Source organism: Danio rerio, chromosome 25 (assembly GCF_049306965.1).
Source record: "Danio rerio strain Tuebingen ecotype United States chromosome 25, GRCz12tu, whole genome shotgun sequence".
NCBI classification, from domain to species: domain Eukaryota; kingdom Metazoa; phylum Chordata; class Actinopteri; order Cypriniformes; family Danionidae; genus Danio; species Danio rerio.
In genome coordinates, this window is record NC_133200.1 from 38,181,629 (window position 1) to 38,197,905 (window position 16,277).

The 16,277-nt window shown below is 39.1% G+C and overlaps 1 protein-coding gene across 14 annotated transcripts in view; it reads right to left on the reverse strand.

The window, feature by feature from the left end:
• Positions 1–3,456: 3,456 nt before the first annotated feature.
• lrrk2 (leucine-rich repeat kinase 2) overlaps positions 3,457–16,277 on the reverse strand; it is a 62,136-nt gene continuing 49,315 nt past the window's right edge. For 5 of the 14 annotated variants that reach the window (XR_012399907.1, XR_012399904.1, XM_068217386.2 and 2 more), the window contains 4 exons: positions 15,703–15,855; positions 13,985–14,205; positions 13,450–13,530; positions 3,457–4,930 (listed from right to left, as the gene is read on the reverse strand). Coding sequence is in view for 10 of the 14 variants with exons in the window: in XM_068217386.2 (XP_068073487.1) it covers positions 4,809–4,930; positions 13,450–13,530; positions 13,985–14,205; positions 15,703–15,855 (577 nt within the window). In the remaining 4 variants the exon portion in view is untranslated. 14 annotated transcript variants of the gene reach the window in all.

Here is a 16,277-nt window from a genome sequence, read left to right on the forward strand (position 1 = left end):
GCTTGAGCGGGAAACTTTATTGTTCTTTCTTTGAGGACAAAGTATGGCAAGCTGTGTTAACATTTATAGGTTTATAGACCGGGACGTGATGGTGGGGGAAGAAAACTAGGTGAAAGAAAAAAAAAAAAACAGATGGAGAAAAAAAAACAGTGATAGGAAAATAAATATTTAAAAGTTTTTGCGTTCCCTCAAAGAGCTTAGAATGACCTTGGCTGCGTTCGAAATCGCCTACTACTCAGTAGGTACTGCATTTGAATGTAAACGTACTACTCGGCCGTTAGAAAAATACGCTCTATACAGTATGAACGCGAAAAGTATGAATGGAATTCGGACGTACTACATCCGCCATTTTGTCATGGTCACGTGACCTACCTGCGTCAATTGCGTCGCTTTACTCCCATTCATGAATTTGCTCGCGGGGCATCATGGGATAGCTCAGCATGCCTGGGATGCGCAGTCTAGAATCAAGAGGCGACACTAGTGTAATTTGGGAAACAGCCACTAGAGGGAGAGGCGGCCATTTTGGATTGAAATCTCCAATGGAACAACAGCAAAAGTTTGTAAAAAACTATTAAAAGTGCTGATGATTGTGATCAAATGTGTTGTATTGTCATCTTTCAGGTTATATCGCAGCTTTAATGCACTTTTTAAATAAATAAAGCAGCTGCTTGCCATCGGGACAGTAATGAGATCCAATGGACGGCCGATCACTTTCACTGCAAAATGGCGGAATTCAGGGCTGTTGCTCGGCGCTGCTGTTGCAATGGAACGTTCTATTGAGTGTCGCCTCTTGGTCATTCTAAGCTCTAAATATGGTTCCCTCGCAAAGTTGTTGTTCCACAAACACTTCCTGTTTACTTCATACATGTCAACCCTCCTGTTTTTGCCGGGATTCTCCAGTATTTTTGCATTCTATCCCGCTCTCATCCTATCATTAAGTCTTTTCCCATATTTGTCATGTAGTTGTAATCTTGAAAGCACGCTAACATAAATATAAAAATGTCTGATTTCACTGCCTTTCCATTAAAGCTGTGCGTTGATCATCGCCCTTCATATGCAACCTCTGAATCAAATGTATACAGACGCACTCCATATGATAAAACTAAAATACGGGATAATTCCAGCAAAAACGGGAGGGTTGACAAAGTATGAAGTGAACAGAGTTTTTGGAAAAACAATTTTGCGAGGGAATGCAAAAAATTTATATTTATATATATATATATATATATATATATATATATATATATATATATATATATATATATATATATATATATATAAAACTGAGTGAGGGAAAAAAACAGTGATTATATATATATATATATATATATATATATATATATATATATATATATATATATATATATATACTTATATATATATATATATATATATATATATATATATATATATATATATATATATATATATATATATATATATATATATATATATATATATATATACTTATCACTGTTTTTTTTTTTTCCCTCACTCAGTTTTTTCCCCCACCATCATGTCCCCTCCGGGTCTCCGTACGTTCTTATATCTATTTTATGAGTGCGTTTAAAAAATGTATTTCAAGCTAATGTGTATATATACATATTGACAATATTTCATGTCACAAATTTCCTTTAAGCCAATGTCAGCGCTAACTAAATGAGAGTAATAAACTAATTAAATGTTTATTCAGCTTGCCATATACAGTAAGGAGAATCATCATTAGAGGCTGTCAGATATGATCGGTCCACTTTTAATTATTTCATAATGCCTATTTTTTGTAACTTCATGTCAAATTTATAAACATTGTTTTTGTTACTATGCAAAGTATTCATATTAAAATGTAAAAATGTATATCTCTACATGACTAACATTCATTCATTTATTGTCCTTCGGCTTAGTCGCTTTACTAATCTGGGGTCGCCACAGCGGAATGAACTGCCAACTTACCCAGCATATGTTTTACACAGCGGATGCCCGTCCAGCCGCAACCCAGCACTGGGAAACATCCACACACACTCATTCACACACAAACACTATGGCCAATTTAGCTTACCCAATTCACCTGTACCACAGGTGTTCGGACTTGTTGGGGAAACCGGAGCACCCGGAGGAAACCCACACCAACAGGGGGAGAACATGCAAACTCCACATAGAAATGCCAACTGACTCAGCCGAGGCTCGAACCAGTGACCTTCTTGCTGTGAGGCAATCGCGCTACTCACTGCACCACCGTGACGCTCCTTAACTGTAACAGTTACCAATACAAGTACTTCATTAAATTATATGAATATTTTATTTAGATATATGTTTCAGCAAACCACTTTACTCTTTAAAGTATTAATGATAACAGCATTCAGAATAAACTGTATTAACGTTCATTTATAAATATTTTTAAATACTTGATATTTATCTTGCTTTTAAAACACTTTCTAATCTCTGATATCAATATTCATGAAGTCATTTTTATTGTTATTATCATCATTATGACCTAGAATATTGTAAATATTGCAAATAAATTATTTGCATTAATATTAAATACTTTTGGTTATATGGTTAATATTTAGTACATATTATTTTATACTTTATATTATTATTGGTTGGACTCACCGGCCACTTTATTAGGTACACCTCACTAGTACGGGGTTGGACGCCCTTTTGCCTTCAGACCCGCCTTAACCCTTCATGGCAGAGATTCGACAAGGTACTGGAAATATTCCTCAGAGATTTTGCTCCATGATAGCATCACGCAGTTGCTGCAGATTTGTCGGCTGCACTTGCTTGATGCCAATCTCCCATTCCACAACATCCCAAAAGCGCTCTATTGGATTGAGATCTGGGGACTGTGGAGGCCATTTGAGTACAGTGAACTCATGGTTGTGTTCAAGAAACCAGTCTGAGATGATTCACGCTTTATAACACACAGATATCCTGCTGAAAGCAGCCATCAGAAGATTAAGACAGTTCTCATAATGGGATGAACATGGTCAGCAACAATACTCAGGTAGGCTGTGCTCTTCTGCTGCTGTAGCCCATCCGCCTCAAGGTTGGACGTGTTGTGTGTTCAGAGATGCTCTTCTGCAGAGCTGGGTTGTGACGAGTATGACGATTTGCTATCACAGAACTGCCGCTCACTGGATATTTCCTTCATTCTCTGTAAAGCCTAGAGATGGTTGTGCGTGAAAATCCCAGCAGATTAGCAGTTTCTGAAATACTCAGAGCAGCCCGACTCAGACCAACAACCATGCCACGTTCAAAGTCACTTAAATCCCCTTTCTTCCCCATTCTGATGCTCTGTTTGAACTGCAGCAGATCGTCTCAATCATGTTTACATGCCTAAATGCATTGAGCTGCTGACATGTGAAATTTGCATTAACAAGCCGTTGGACAGGTGTACCTAATAAAGTGGCCATTACATGATCAGGACGTTTGTTACAATGAATGAAAAAAATACTATTATCATACAAAATGGCAGCTTTATTAAAAACATACGTGGCATGCAGCATTCGATTATAAATCATAATAATAATTACATTCCCACAAATCACAAAAATGTAACAGTGAAGGGTCATTTCAGTAACCAAAATAATCATAATCATAGCTTTTAATCTATGGCTTATGCTCCAGTTATAATGTTTGTGCTCAACTTCATGAAGTTAATTAATAATAAAAAAAATAATAATAAAAAAAAGGCTCGCTGCGGACATCATAAATAACATGATTATAATAAATCATAAATTGTGTAGTGTGGTTTATTAGCTTAACGTAAATCGCTCCAGTCTCAGCAATAGATTGTCTCCACAAACCATATAATGTCATCATGTGATATATTACATTGCCTTCATTCACAATCTCACAACCAGCATTAATGCTTTCATTATTAATGTATCATCCATTAATGGGGGAAAGAATGATGACTGCTGTAATGCATTATCACAGATGCATTGTATATGGCCGCCTCCTCTTCACATGGCTTTAAACCAATAATAAATAAATACTACAAAATAATAAGGCTAACATAATCAAGTGCTGTTTTGGTTCCGTCCTCATATGAGCTTCCATACAATCCGAATCACAGCTACATCTGAGATACGAGCTACATTTATGATATATTCACCACAATGAAAATTTCCCTTGGCTATTTAAAGAAGCTGAAATGGATTTCGGGTCCCTTTTCGTGACTAGTAAAGCTGTGGTCGCATTAAAAGCTGCTCGGAGACATTTTAAACACTCTTAAAGGGACAGTTCACCCGAAAATGAAATGTACTCGCTACTCTGTAAACAAAACTACCATACATTCAAGTTGTTCAGACACAAATCGATTAACTTAGTGTGTTGAACATAAAACGCAAGTAAAAAAGCAAGTTTTCCCGAGAATTTCAGTTGTTTCAGCACATTTTTTATGAGTTAGTAATTGTATTAGTCTAGTTACTCTCCCTCAAGTGGTTCCAAACCTGTTAAGAGTTTCTGTTTTCTGTTGAACCCGAAAGGAGATTTTGAAAAATGCTGTAACTATTGACTTCCATAGTATGAAAAACAACATAGAAGATATTTGGAAGAATGCTGAAAACCTGTAACCATTGACTTCTCTTATTCAACTAAAGAAAGTCAGTTTAACAGGTTTGTGACTAATAATTAATGCCGTAGTTTTCATTTTTGAGTGAACCATCCCCTTTTTAAAGCATTTCCACGCTCAGCTACACGCTGGACTTGGGGTTTTTTGTGCACAAATTCACCTGATGCTGTTTAGTTTGACAGGGAGTTGTCGATGGCGGATTTATTCTGATGTTTTTGTGTGGAGATGGTGTTTAATTAAGCAGCGTTTCTCTCATTCTGCGGGTGGTTTTGTCTCGGAGCTCACAGTGTCGCATCAGATCTCGAGCCTCCAGTGGAAGAGAACTGCTCCAGAGCGTCAGCACAGAGTCCTCCGCTGAAAACACACACACAGGTCATCAATGACTTTCCTTGTGCTTTTGACACTACATTCACTATCAGAAGTATTGGCCACCTTGGCATATATGAGCTGAAGAATTCACAGACATTACCTTTCATTGTAATTAAAAATAACGAGGAAAATGTAAAAAAAATAATATTAATAAATATAGCTGCAAGCAGCAATTAAGGGGGCCCCAAGCACTTTTGGCCAAAAAGTGGCGCTGCTTCAGAAGTTTGAGAGTACTTTCAGGGCATGGGGTTGAAGATGTGTACCATGTTTTGTGATGATATGTGAAGTTGTTGTTAAAATATAGCATTTTTGGTCAAAAATCGAAATGGTCGACGCCCAAAATGGCTGACCTGTGAAAATCAGACATCATTCGACTCGACATGCTCTGCCGGATGTAATGAGACCAGTTTTAAGAGTTTCGGACGAAAGGTTGAGAAGTTATAAACCAAAAAAGCAAGTTTGTATCTCCGGACCACTAGGGGGCAGTGCATCAAAACTCCGCATAACCTCAGACCCTAGTTGTCATAACACACACCAAGTTTGGTGTGAATCGGTGCATGCGTTACAGAGATATCGACTCAAGTCCATTTTCGCAAGTTCTACGTTAAATTTGATCGCAAGTTAAACGAAAACGCTTGATCTAATCAACTTGAAATTTTGATTGTAGCCCATTCGGTTCAAAAGTTATGATAAACATACGTGAATGTTTGGACAAGTGGTGGCACTAGAGTTTGATTTTGAGACTTCATATTTGGTCTGATTAATGTTTAGACTGTCCTCTATGATTGTGCCAAATTATACAACTTTCCCGCATACGCCTATATGGGCTGCCATTCAAATCCGGCGAAAGAAACAGAAGATGAAGAATGCTAACGAAAGCAATAGGTGCCTATGCACCTACGGTGCTTGGCCCCTAATAATATAAATTCCCCAAATACAAAGTGGTCAAAACTATTAGCACCCCTAAACATTCTTAAAGGGCTAGTCTGTCATTACTCATAACTTGAGTATAACATTCTGACTTCTATTAATTAAATCAAAGGCATGGTTCACCCAAAAATGACCATTCTGTAAGTGAAGGCATAGTTAATACAGAATAGTTCATTGAAATCTCTTTGAATATATATTCATTCAAAGATACACTGCATCATGTAACGTTGTAACAACTACTTTTTTTTGAAGCTACATTAAAGAAATTGAGAGACCACAAAACAACTTTCAGAGATTCATGTGTATTTAGAAATGTATATGACAGCAGGTATGAATAATTATTGTTACACACTGGGGATATGAAATGATCAGCAGTCAACTCATTAATGATCACTATTAGACAGAAATAAGCATTCGATAAGTGTCTCTCATTGAATCCAGTATTTATAGCAATCCAAAAAAGATACCAACAGTCCTTAAGTGAATCACATGAAAGATCAAGTTCAGCAAACAGTTCATCAATGGCTGGCCACGGAATCAGTAGAAAAGTGGATGGAAAAAGTCTGTGGATATGAGGATGGATTGTCCAGGTCCTGTTTTGATGACTTAAAGTGGATACCAAAAAACCCTCTGCATATAAACAAACATACAATCAAAACCTTACCAACACCACACAAAACATATGTACAAAACCGAAATATATACAAAAAAACAGGCCTACTTACATCTGAGATATAAGAACAAAAATGTTCCTCAAATAAGGGCATCAACAAACAACAGCGCAGTGAAGAAGCCTTTCCATGTGCTAGGCACCATACTTCCTGCCTACTGCTTCTTCACTACCTCCTTTTAAGCAGATTGGAGACTTACTACCTAGATCGCCCTCTAATGGGTGAGATAGCTACTACATGTAGATATTTCAAATAGTAACAGGAAAACTGTTACACACCCCTTCCCCTAAAGAAAAGAGTTATACAGTTCCATAAAATTCCTTCAACTTTTCCACATGGTAAGTATCACATTGACTGGGTTTATCAAGCATTACCACTCTGTAGTTGACATTATTTACCTTTTTTACAATTTTGCCAGGACCTTGCCATTTCGGAGCTAATTTGGCCATAAAGGAATCTGCATCTCGAGACAGAGGGTGTGTGAGGATCCAAACCAAATCTCCTTCCTCAAAGGACTTTGGTTTTCTACGTTGATTGTAGTATTTTCCTTGTCTCTCTTGTGCTTGGCTGGTCTTTGCAATCACTTGCTCAAGGAAAGCTTTCTGCCTTTCAAGGGTGTTATATGCTAGATGGTCTGGATTAGGTGGTCTCTGGATCAGCCTGTCTAGAGGACCCTTCAACTTACGTCCCAAAGCAACTTCAGCTGGAGTGAAACCCGTACTTTCCTGCCATGCTGAGTTAATGGCATACCTGAACTCAGGGATCCATTTATCCCAGTCCCGGTGATTGTCATGGACATAAGAGGACAACATTGTTTTTAGGGTTCGGTTTATCCTCTCAGTTAAGTTGGTCTGCGGATGATAGGCAGTACTGAGCTTCTGAACTACTCCCCATCGCTTGCAGGTCTCATTGAGCAATTGGGCTGTAAATTGAGGGCCGCGGTCAGAGACGAGATATGCTGGAGTTCCCCATCGAGTGAACATCTCTTTTGTCAAGATGTTAGTTATGAGGTGAGTTTTTGCAGATCTTAAAGCAAAAAGTTCCACCCACTTGCTGCAATAATCCACAAAGACTAATAAGAATTCATTCGATCGATTACTTTTTGGGAAAGGACCCATTAGATCCACTCCCAGCATATAGCCAGGCTCTACTACGGGTGTTGACTGCAACAATCCAGACAGTTTCGAGATTCTCGGTTTATATATTTGACAAGTCTTACACTGGGTGCAAAAGCTCCAAACATCCTTACGGATTTCAGGCCAATAGACACTGTCAAGTAATCTCTTCAAGGTTTTCATCCTTCCTAAGTGTCCACTCAGTGGATTTGAATGGGCGAAGTGTAAAAACTGTTCTCTCAGTGATGCAGGGATGACTAGTTGGTAAACACACCCTTGATCTTTGTTAGGCACCCTGCGAAAGAGGTAGTCATTCTGTACACAATAAGCAATGCGGCTGGAATCTGTGGTGGCTTGCTTAGCTGCTTCCCATAGAGCTTGCAAAGAAGAATCAAGCTTCTGAGCTTTCCCAATTTCATCCCAGCTGACTGGCAAATTAGGATCAGTCTTGTTAGCCTGGCAGATGGCAATATGACCTACAACCTCTTGCCCTGGTATACCTCTGGATAGGGCATCAGGTACCACATTGCAGGACCCCTTACGGTACTTGACCAGGAAACTGAAACATTGTAGTCGTAATGCCCATCTGGTTAAGCGTGAAGATGGTTTAGGGTTATTGAAAACCCAAGTCAGCGCAGAATGATCCGTCAGTACTTCAAAGTTTCGTCCTTCCAAATACTGCCTCCACTTCTCTACAGCCCACACGACCGCAAGACATTCCTTCTCTGCAGTGGAGTATGATTTTTCTGCTCCATGTAAAAGACGTGAAGCATAGGCAATGACGTGTTCTGCACCATCAAAATCCTGTGTCAATACAGCTCCTAGTCCTATATCACTGGCGTCAGTCTGCACTCTAAAGACTTTGGTGAAATCTGGGGGCATTAATACTGGTGCTCGTTGTAGTGCATATTTGAGATCATCAAAGGCCCTTTGGCATTCAACTGTCCAGTTCCAGATTGCATTCTTACCTTTCAGTGCATACAATGGAGCAGCTCGCTCTGAGAAGTGAGAAATGAACCGATGGTACCAACTAGCAAGACCTAAAAATCTCTGTACCTCTTTGAGATTTTTTGGGACAGGAAAATCCTGAACTGCTTTGATTTTAGTGTCTTCAGTCCGTACTCCTTCCTCAGAAACAACATGTCCTAGGTAAGTAATGGTCCTCTGCAACATAGAACATTTCTTGAGATTGAGTGTTAAACCAGAGTCTTGCAATTTTGCAAAGAGTAGCTTGAGATGTTGAAAGTGATCTTGGATGGTTTGAGTAAACCACAATGTCGTCAAGATAGACAAAGCAAAACTCTCCCATGTAGTCTCTCAGAACATTGTTCATGAGCCTCTGAAAGGTTGCAGCAGCATTTCTCAGGCCAAAAGGAAGACGAAGAAACTCATATTGGGCATTTTTGGTGACAAAAGCAGTCTTTTTAATGCTGTCTTCATCCATTTTTACCTGCCAGTAGCCAGATTTGAGGTCTAATGTGCTAAATATGGTTGCTCCATACAAGGACTCAAGGATATCCTGAATTTGAGGCATTGGAAACCCATCAAGAGGAGTCTTGGAGTTCAAAGCTCTATAATCAACACAAAAGCGGGTACTGCCATCTTTTTTAGGCACAAGTACAACTGGTGATGCCCATGGAGATACAGAAGGTCTTATAATGCCTTTGTCAAGCATTCTTGCTATTTCCTCATCTATAAACTTCTGTTTGTTGACTGGAACAGGATAGGCCTTCTTTCGCACAGGAATTTCATCAATTGTATGGATTTGATGATGAATCAAGTTGGTTTGACCTAAAGTTTCAGTGCATACAGTGGGCCAATCAAGCATCAGTCCTTCTAGTTGACGTCTATGGGCTTTAGAGACATCAGCTCGATCCACTAACTCCTTTATAATGGTTAGATCAGTAGAATGTGTTGGTATTAGAGGTAGTGCAAGGTGCAGACTTACTATTGGTGAAGGGGAGGAAGAGGTGAAGGAGTGGATTACCCTATATTCTTCAGGTAAAGAATAGGAAGAATTTCTAAAATCGACTGTGATTCCAGACATCTTCAAAAATTCCAGGCCCAACAAAACAGGAAAAGCCAAGTCACAATCTTTCATTACATATGCTCTGATAGGATAGTCATGTCCGTGGATGGTAGCCTGCCAAGCTATCTTCCCCAAGGCTGATTGTAAACATCCATTTGCAAGAGAAAAGGACTGTCCTCTACTCGATTGCAAAACTTCATGATTTGACTTTAATCGTTTCCAGCAGGACTCTTGAATTAAAGAGTAAGTGCTCCCAGTATCCAGAATTGCTTGATATTGATGACCTTTAATGGTTAAGGGCAACGTTAATGTGACAGGAGATCTTTCACTGCTATCAGAACATACAGCTATGTGAGGGTTCGACTGTCGGCCCTTAAAAAATTTACTACCCTCAGTGGACTTTGCATTAGCTTCTTGGTGCCTCTGTCTCCAAAATGATCTTTCTTCATTGATATCTTTTTCTATAAGTGTTCCTACACGTACCAACTCATCTACAGTAGTTACAGTACCTCTTAAAATGCTTGCTATTCTTGGGTTACAGTTCCGTAGTGTCGCTTGGAGAATCTCACGCTCTGTCATGGAAGGTTTCAGTCTCAGACATAATGCTCTGTACTGGTAGGCAAATGTTCGAATACTTTCATCAACCCCTTGTTTCCTTTCTCTGATCCTTCTTTCCACTTCAACATCATGATCATCTGCTAAGAAAGATTGAAGAAAAACAGACTTGAATTGTGTCCATGTTCTTACCCTCTTCTTCTCGGCTACCCACCAGTCTTTAGCTGTGTGTGTCAATACAGAAGGAAGCATGGATATGATCTCAGAGTCATTTAAAGGTTGTACAGCCAGATATTCATCACATCGTTCCAGGTATGTAATAGGGTCTTCCCCATCTAAACTCCCAAATTTTGGAAACTCTAGCTTGATAGGAGTCTTAAAATGTACAGGACGACAAGATCCATGGTCTAATATGGTGTGGCTGAAGTGTGGAGTAGACGTTGCACCCCCAGAAGGCTGGATTAATGATTTCAATTGTCCATCTCTCCGTTTCAGGCAATCCATAATTGCTTTCCCCAACTCTTGAACCTTTGTTTCTAAAGTATCTTTCACTTGGGTACACTCCTTTAACATGGTAGATAACGAATTCTCGAGCTGTTGTACATCTATGGGGTGATCTTGGTACTGTTTTAGCATGTGCTGGACCTGACTCTCAATGACAGCAATCCTATTACTTTGTTCATTCAGCTGATGCTGAATGTCTTTGAAACAAACATCAGAGGAATTTTCAAATGCTTCAACTCTACTTTCAACTTTATGCATTCGTGTGGCCATAATCATTGTTAACAAGCTATCATCATCTTCAATTGTAGGAGGTGGAGGAGGTAACAAAGAATCATCAAAATCCCCTTCTTCTTGTTCACCAATTTCAGGTTCATTTTCCAAGTACAAGCTAGCGAGAGAATGAATAAGGTCTTGAATAGGCTCTCGATGTGTAGTGAAAGGCTCTGAAGAATAATCAGGTAACAAAGAATCATCACCCTCTGTCTCTTTAGCCAAGGCAGCCATTTTGAAGCTACTAAAGCTCTTCAAATAATGTCAACTTTAGAATGCTGAAATAGAGTGTAATGTTAGGACTTTTGAAATTATGGCCTCATAGACACAAACAAAAACATGACTCAAAGAAAGCAGAATGTATCTCTCAAGAATTCAATCAAATTTTGTCTTTTGTTCGGGCGCCAAATATGTAACAACTACTTTTTTTTGAAGCTACATTAAAGAAATTGAGAGACCACAAAACAACTTTCAGAGATTCATGTGTATTTAGAAATGTATATGACAGCAGGTATGAATAATTATTGTTACACACTGGGGATATGAAATGATCAGCAGTCAACTCATTAATGATCACTATTAGACAGAAATAAGCATTCGATAAGTGTCTCTCATTGAATCCAGTATTTATAGCAATCCAAAAAAGATACCAACAGTCCTTAAGTGAATCACATGAAAGATCAAGTTCAGCAAACAGTTCATCAATGGCTGGCCACGGAATCAGTAGAAAAGTGGATGGAAAAAGTCTGTGGATATGAGGATGGATTGTCCAGGTCCTGTTTTGATGACTTAAAGTGGATACCAAAAAACCCTCTGCATATAAACAAACATACAATCAAAACCTTACCAACACCACACAAAACATATGTACAAAACCGAAATATATACAAAAAAACAGGCCTACTTACATCTGAGATATAAGAACAAAAATGTTCCTCAAATAAGGGCATCAACAAACAACAGCGCAGTGAAGAAGCCTTTCCATGTGCTAGGCACCATACTTCCTGCCTACTGCTTCTTCACTACCTCCTTTTAAGCAGATTGGAGACTTACTACCTAGATCGCCCTCTAATGGGTGAGATAGCTACTACATGTAGATATTTCAAATAGTAACAGGAAAACTGTTACAACGTTATAAAATGCACTCACCGGCCACTTTATTAGGTACAACTGTGGTTAACACTAATTTCTAAATCAGCCATTCACATGGCAGCAGCTCAATGCATGTAGACATTGTTGTTGCTGCCAGACGGCTGGTCTGAGTGTTTCAGAAACTGCTGATCTACTGGGATTCACACACAACCATCTCTAGGGTTTACAGAGAATGAAGGAAATATCCAGTGAGCAGCAGTTCTATGGACGCAAATGCCTTGTTGATGCCAGAGGTCAGAGGAGAATGGCCAGACCGGTTCCAGCTGATGGAAAGGCAACAGTAACTCAAATAAGCACTCGTTACAACCGAGCTCTGCAGGAGAGCATCTCTGAACACACAACACGGCCAACCTTGAGGCGGATGGGCTACAGCAGCAGAAGAGCACACCGGGTGCCGCTCCTGTCAGCTAAGAACTGGAAACTGAGGCTACAATTCACACAGACTCACCAAAACTGGACAATAGAAGATTGGAGAAACGTTGCTGCTCTGATGAGTCTCCATTTCTGCTGACACATTCAGATGCTCGGCTCAGAATTTGGCCTCAACAACATGAAAGCATGGATCATCCTGCCTTGTATCAGCGGTTCAGGCTGGTGGTGGTGGTGTAATGGTGTGGGGGAGATTTTCTTTGGGTCCATTAGTACCAATTGAGCATCAACGCCACAGCCTACCTGAGTATTGCTGCTGACCATGTCCATCCCTTTGAGCACAGTGTCTCCATCTTCTGATGGCTACTTCCAGCAGGATAACGCAGCAGGTCATAAAGTCTGAATCATCTCAGACTGGTTTCTTGAACATGAGAAGGAGTTCACTGAACTCAAATGGCCTTCACAGTCCCCAGACCTCAATCCAATTGAGCACCTTTGGGATGTGGTGGAACGGGAGATTAACATCATGGACAAAATCTGCAGCAACTGTGTGATGCTATCTTGTCAACATGGAGCAAAATCTGAGGAATATTTCCAGTACCTTGTTGAATCTCTGCCATGAAGGATTAAGGCAGTTCTGAAGGCAAAAGAGGGACCAACCCGGTACTAGTAAGGTGTACCTAATAAAGTGGCCGGTAAGTGTATATTTCAAGCTATCTCTTCATACATTCATTCATTCCTATTGGCATTAAGCACGTCAGAGTGAGTACAAACTTGTATATTTTGCACATGCCTAAAAGCTCAATTTTAAACAGTTTTAGCATTAATAAACATGTTTCTCCATGAATGATTATATTAAAAACTGCCTAATTGCTAGTCTACATGCGTTTTTAAATGTACTGTACACACCTGATTGTGTTTTGAGCTGCTCTAGATGTATGCGCTGCCGTCTACCCAATACTAGAATGACATTCTTTCGGTTTAGCGTGTCTGTAAAAGAAGATATTCAAGAATAAATACGACAACAAAACACATTCATTCATTCATTCATTTTATTTTATTTTCGGCTGATTCCCTTTATTAATTAGGGGTCACCACAGCGGAATGAACCACCAACTTATCCAGCATATGTTTTACACAGAGGATGCCCTTCCAGCCACTGAGTAAGCTTAATTGGCTGAGGTGTTGAGTGTGTATGGGTGTTTCCCAGTATTGGGTTGCAGCTGGAAGGGCATCCTCTGTGTAAAACATTTGCTGGATAAGTTGATGGTTCATTCCACTATGGATACCCGATTAATAAAGGGACTACGCCAAAAGAAAATGAATGAATCTACGATTACACATTCAATTATAGTATACTTTCATTGCCGAAGCCAGGTTTGTTTCTGACTTGTTAGATGCTTTCGAACTACATTAAGAGAGGGAGACAACAATAATTTAATACCTAGAAGTATGGAGCCCATGCAGCGTATGGAGTGGCAGTGAGGGTTGATGGTCTGTAAAAGATGACAACTGGAAACCTCCACCAACAAAATGTGTCCCGCTCTCGTCCCGATCCACAGAGTCCCACTGTGCTGGACCAATAAGGCTTTCACAACCAACGACGGCACCATCGGTCTAGACTGGTCCTCTGAATGAACTTTGGGCTTTCTGGTGGAACTTAATCTGTTGTAGAGCGAGAGAGCGAGAGAGCGAGATATATATATATATAGGGGTTAGGATGGCCAGATTACACTACCTGACAGAAGTCTTGTCGCCTTTGCAAGTTTTAGTAACAGCAATAATAAGTTGACTTCTAGTTGATCATTTGGTATCAGAAGTGGCTTCTATGAAAGGCAAAGGCCTCTAGATTACGCTTGTTTAAGCACAATAAAAGATGATCATGCCTTGATGTTGAATGATTTCATTAGGACAGTGAGATCTGACTTTGCAGCAAACCCCTGGCATTTTCCCATCTATACAGGTAAAAGGCAGCTCTGGTTGGTCGGTTTCTGTGGGCTAATATTGTAGATTCTTCCACAAGTGGTATGTAGTTCACTGGATTTCAACTAAAAGTTTGATTTCATAAAAATGTACAAACGTTGGGAATTTGATGGCTGCAAATAAACATTTATATAATCTACAAATGTGTTGTTTCCTGCAGCGTTAATTTTGTCAGACTGCAGTAACAACTGAACTTCAGATGTGCATTTGACACTGTTAATTAAATTAAAAATTAATTATTAAATTAAAAAGTTTAATTAAATAATTTAATTAAATAATTTAATTAAATAATTTAATTAAATAATTTAATTAAATAATTTAATTAAATAATTCAATTTAATTTAATTATTTAATTTTATTTAATTTAAATTATTTATTTACTTATTTATTTTAATTTAATTTGAGCGTCTTTATCCAATTTATTTGACCAATAGGTTATATGCTGAAGCATGCTAATAGGACTTTTAATTTGCCAGTAACCTGGGTTAAGCGCTTCTAGTGAATTGTATGTGTAACCCCGTCGGTCCTACGCCACCCAACACGCTCTGAGCTGGTATCGAACCGGCAACCTTCCGCATGGGAGTCGGATGCCCTACCAAAAACGCTAAAGACCATGGTTTACCTGCACAGCACTTCACTAGCTGGCCTCCGCTACATATGCAATTGCAAAATCGCCGCGTTTAAGGTCTGTTTTCTTTAAAAGTCAGTGATCTTGTACAAGCACTGCATTACACTACATTTCCCCCGCCGTGTTTGAGCATTTTTTTTTTACACCAGTATATTCAATGAAGCTTGTGCGTTAGCCTGCCGATTCTGACAGGCGCGTGCAACCAAACAGATGTCTTGTTTTACGCTTGAGCAACTAAATAAATGCCAATGTCTATTTAACTGATAGTATTGTAATGATATTACAACATCGATGCTGTAAAAGAAACCGTATAAATGGAGAAAAAAAAAAAAAACTCGCAATAACAGGTCACCGGAAGATTCAGTATGGGAACAACACTAGCTCTGTATATTCTCTCGTGTTTTGGGAAGTAAAACTCAAAAGCCCATGCCAAAAAAACTACAAGTTGCATCAAATGTAAGATATACTGTATTGTGAAGTCATATTTCGGACAGTAGGTGGACTCTACCTTGTGAAAAGATGGATTCCTGATTGTGTGTGTGCTACATTACCCGAGTAACTGCATGCAGTCGATGAGGTTCACCATCCTCTCAGTCTTCTTGTCCCAGACCTCAACAGTGTGGCCTCCGGTTTTACTCACATACACGTGTTTGTCCACCGCTAACCGTGATATACAAGCCTCCCCGCTGACCCGAGCCTGCAGTCTAAATGACAAAATGAACACCTTTAAGAAGTGAACAAGAAATGTAATGGAAAATACTTATTTGTGTGCGTCTTAGACACGCAGTTGTTTTACAATAAAACATTATTATAAAGGCAAACTATCAATCTAACTAAACTTGTCTTCTGCCTTTAGCAGGAAAAAAAAAAAACAAACCACCAGAATCTCTAGTCTACCATATCAGATTTATACCTCACACGAGTTACACTTTACAATTGTAAATATTACCCAAATAGCAAATTCCCATTGCAAACCTTTAGAGTGCCACAAGGCTCAGTTATAGGACCTTTACTATTCTCAATATCCACAATCTCACAGTCTAATCATATGTCATTTATTTTTGCATCTATACAGATGAAAAGCATCTCTCCTTGACTTTTTAACCTGCTAATATTGTGGATTCAT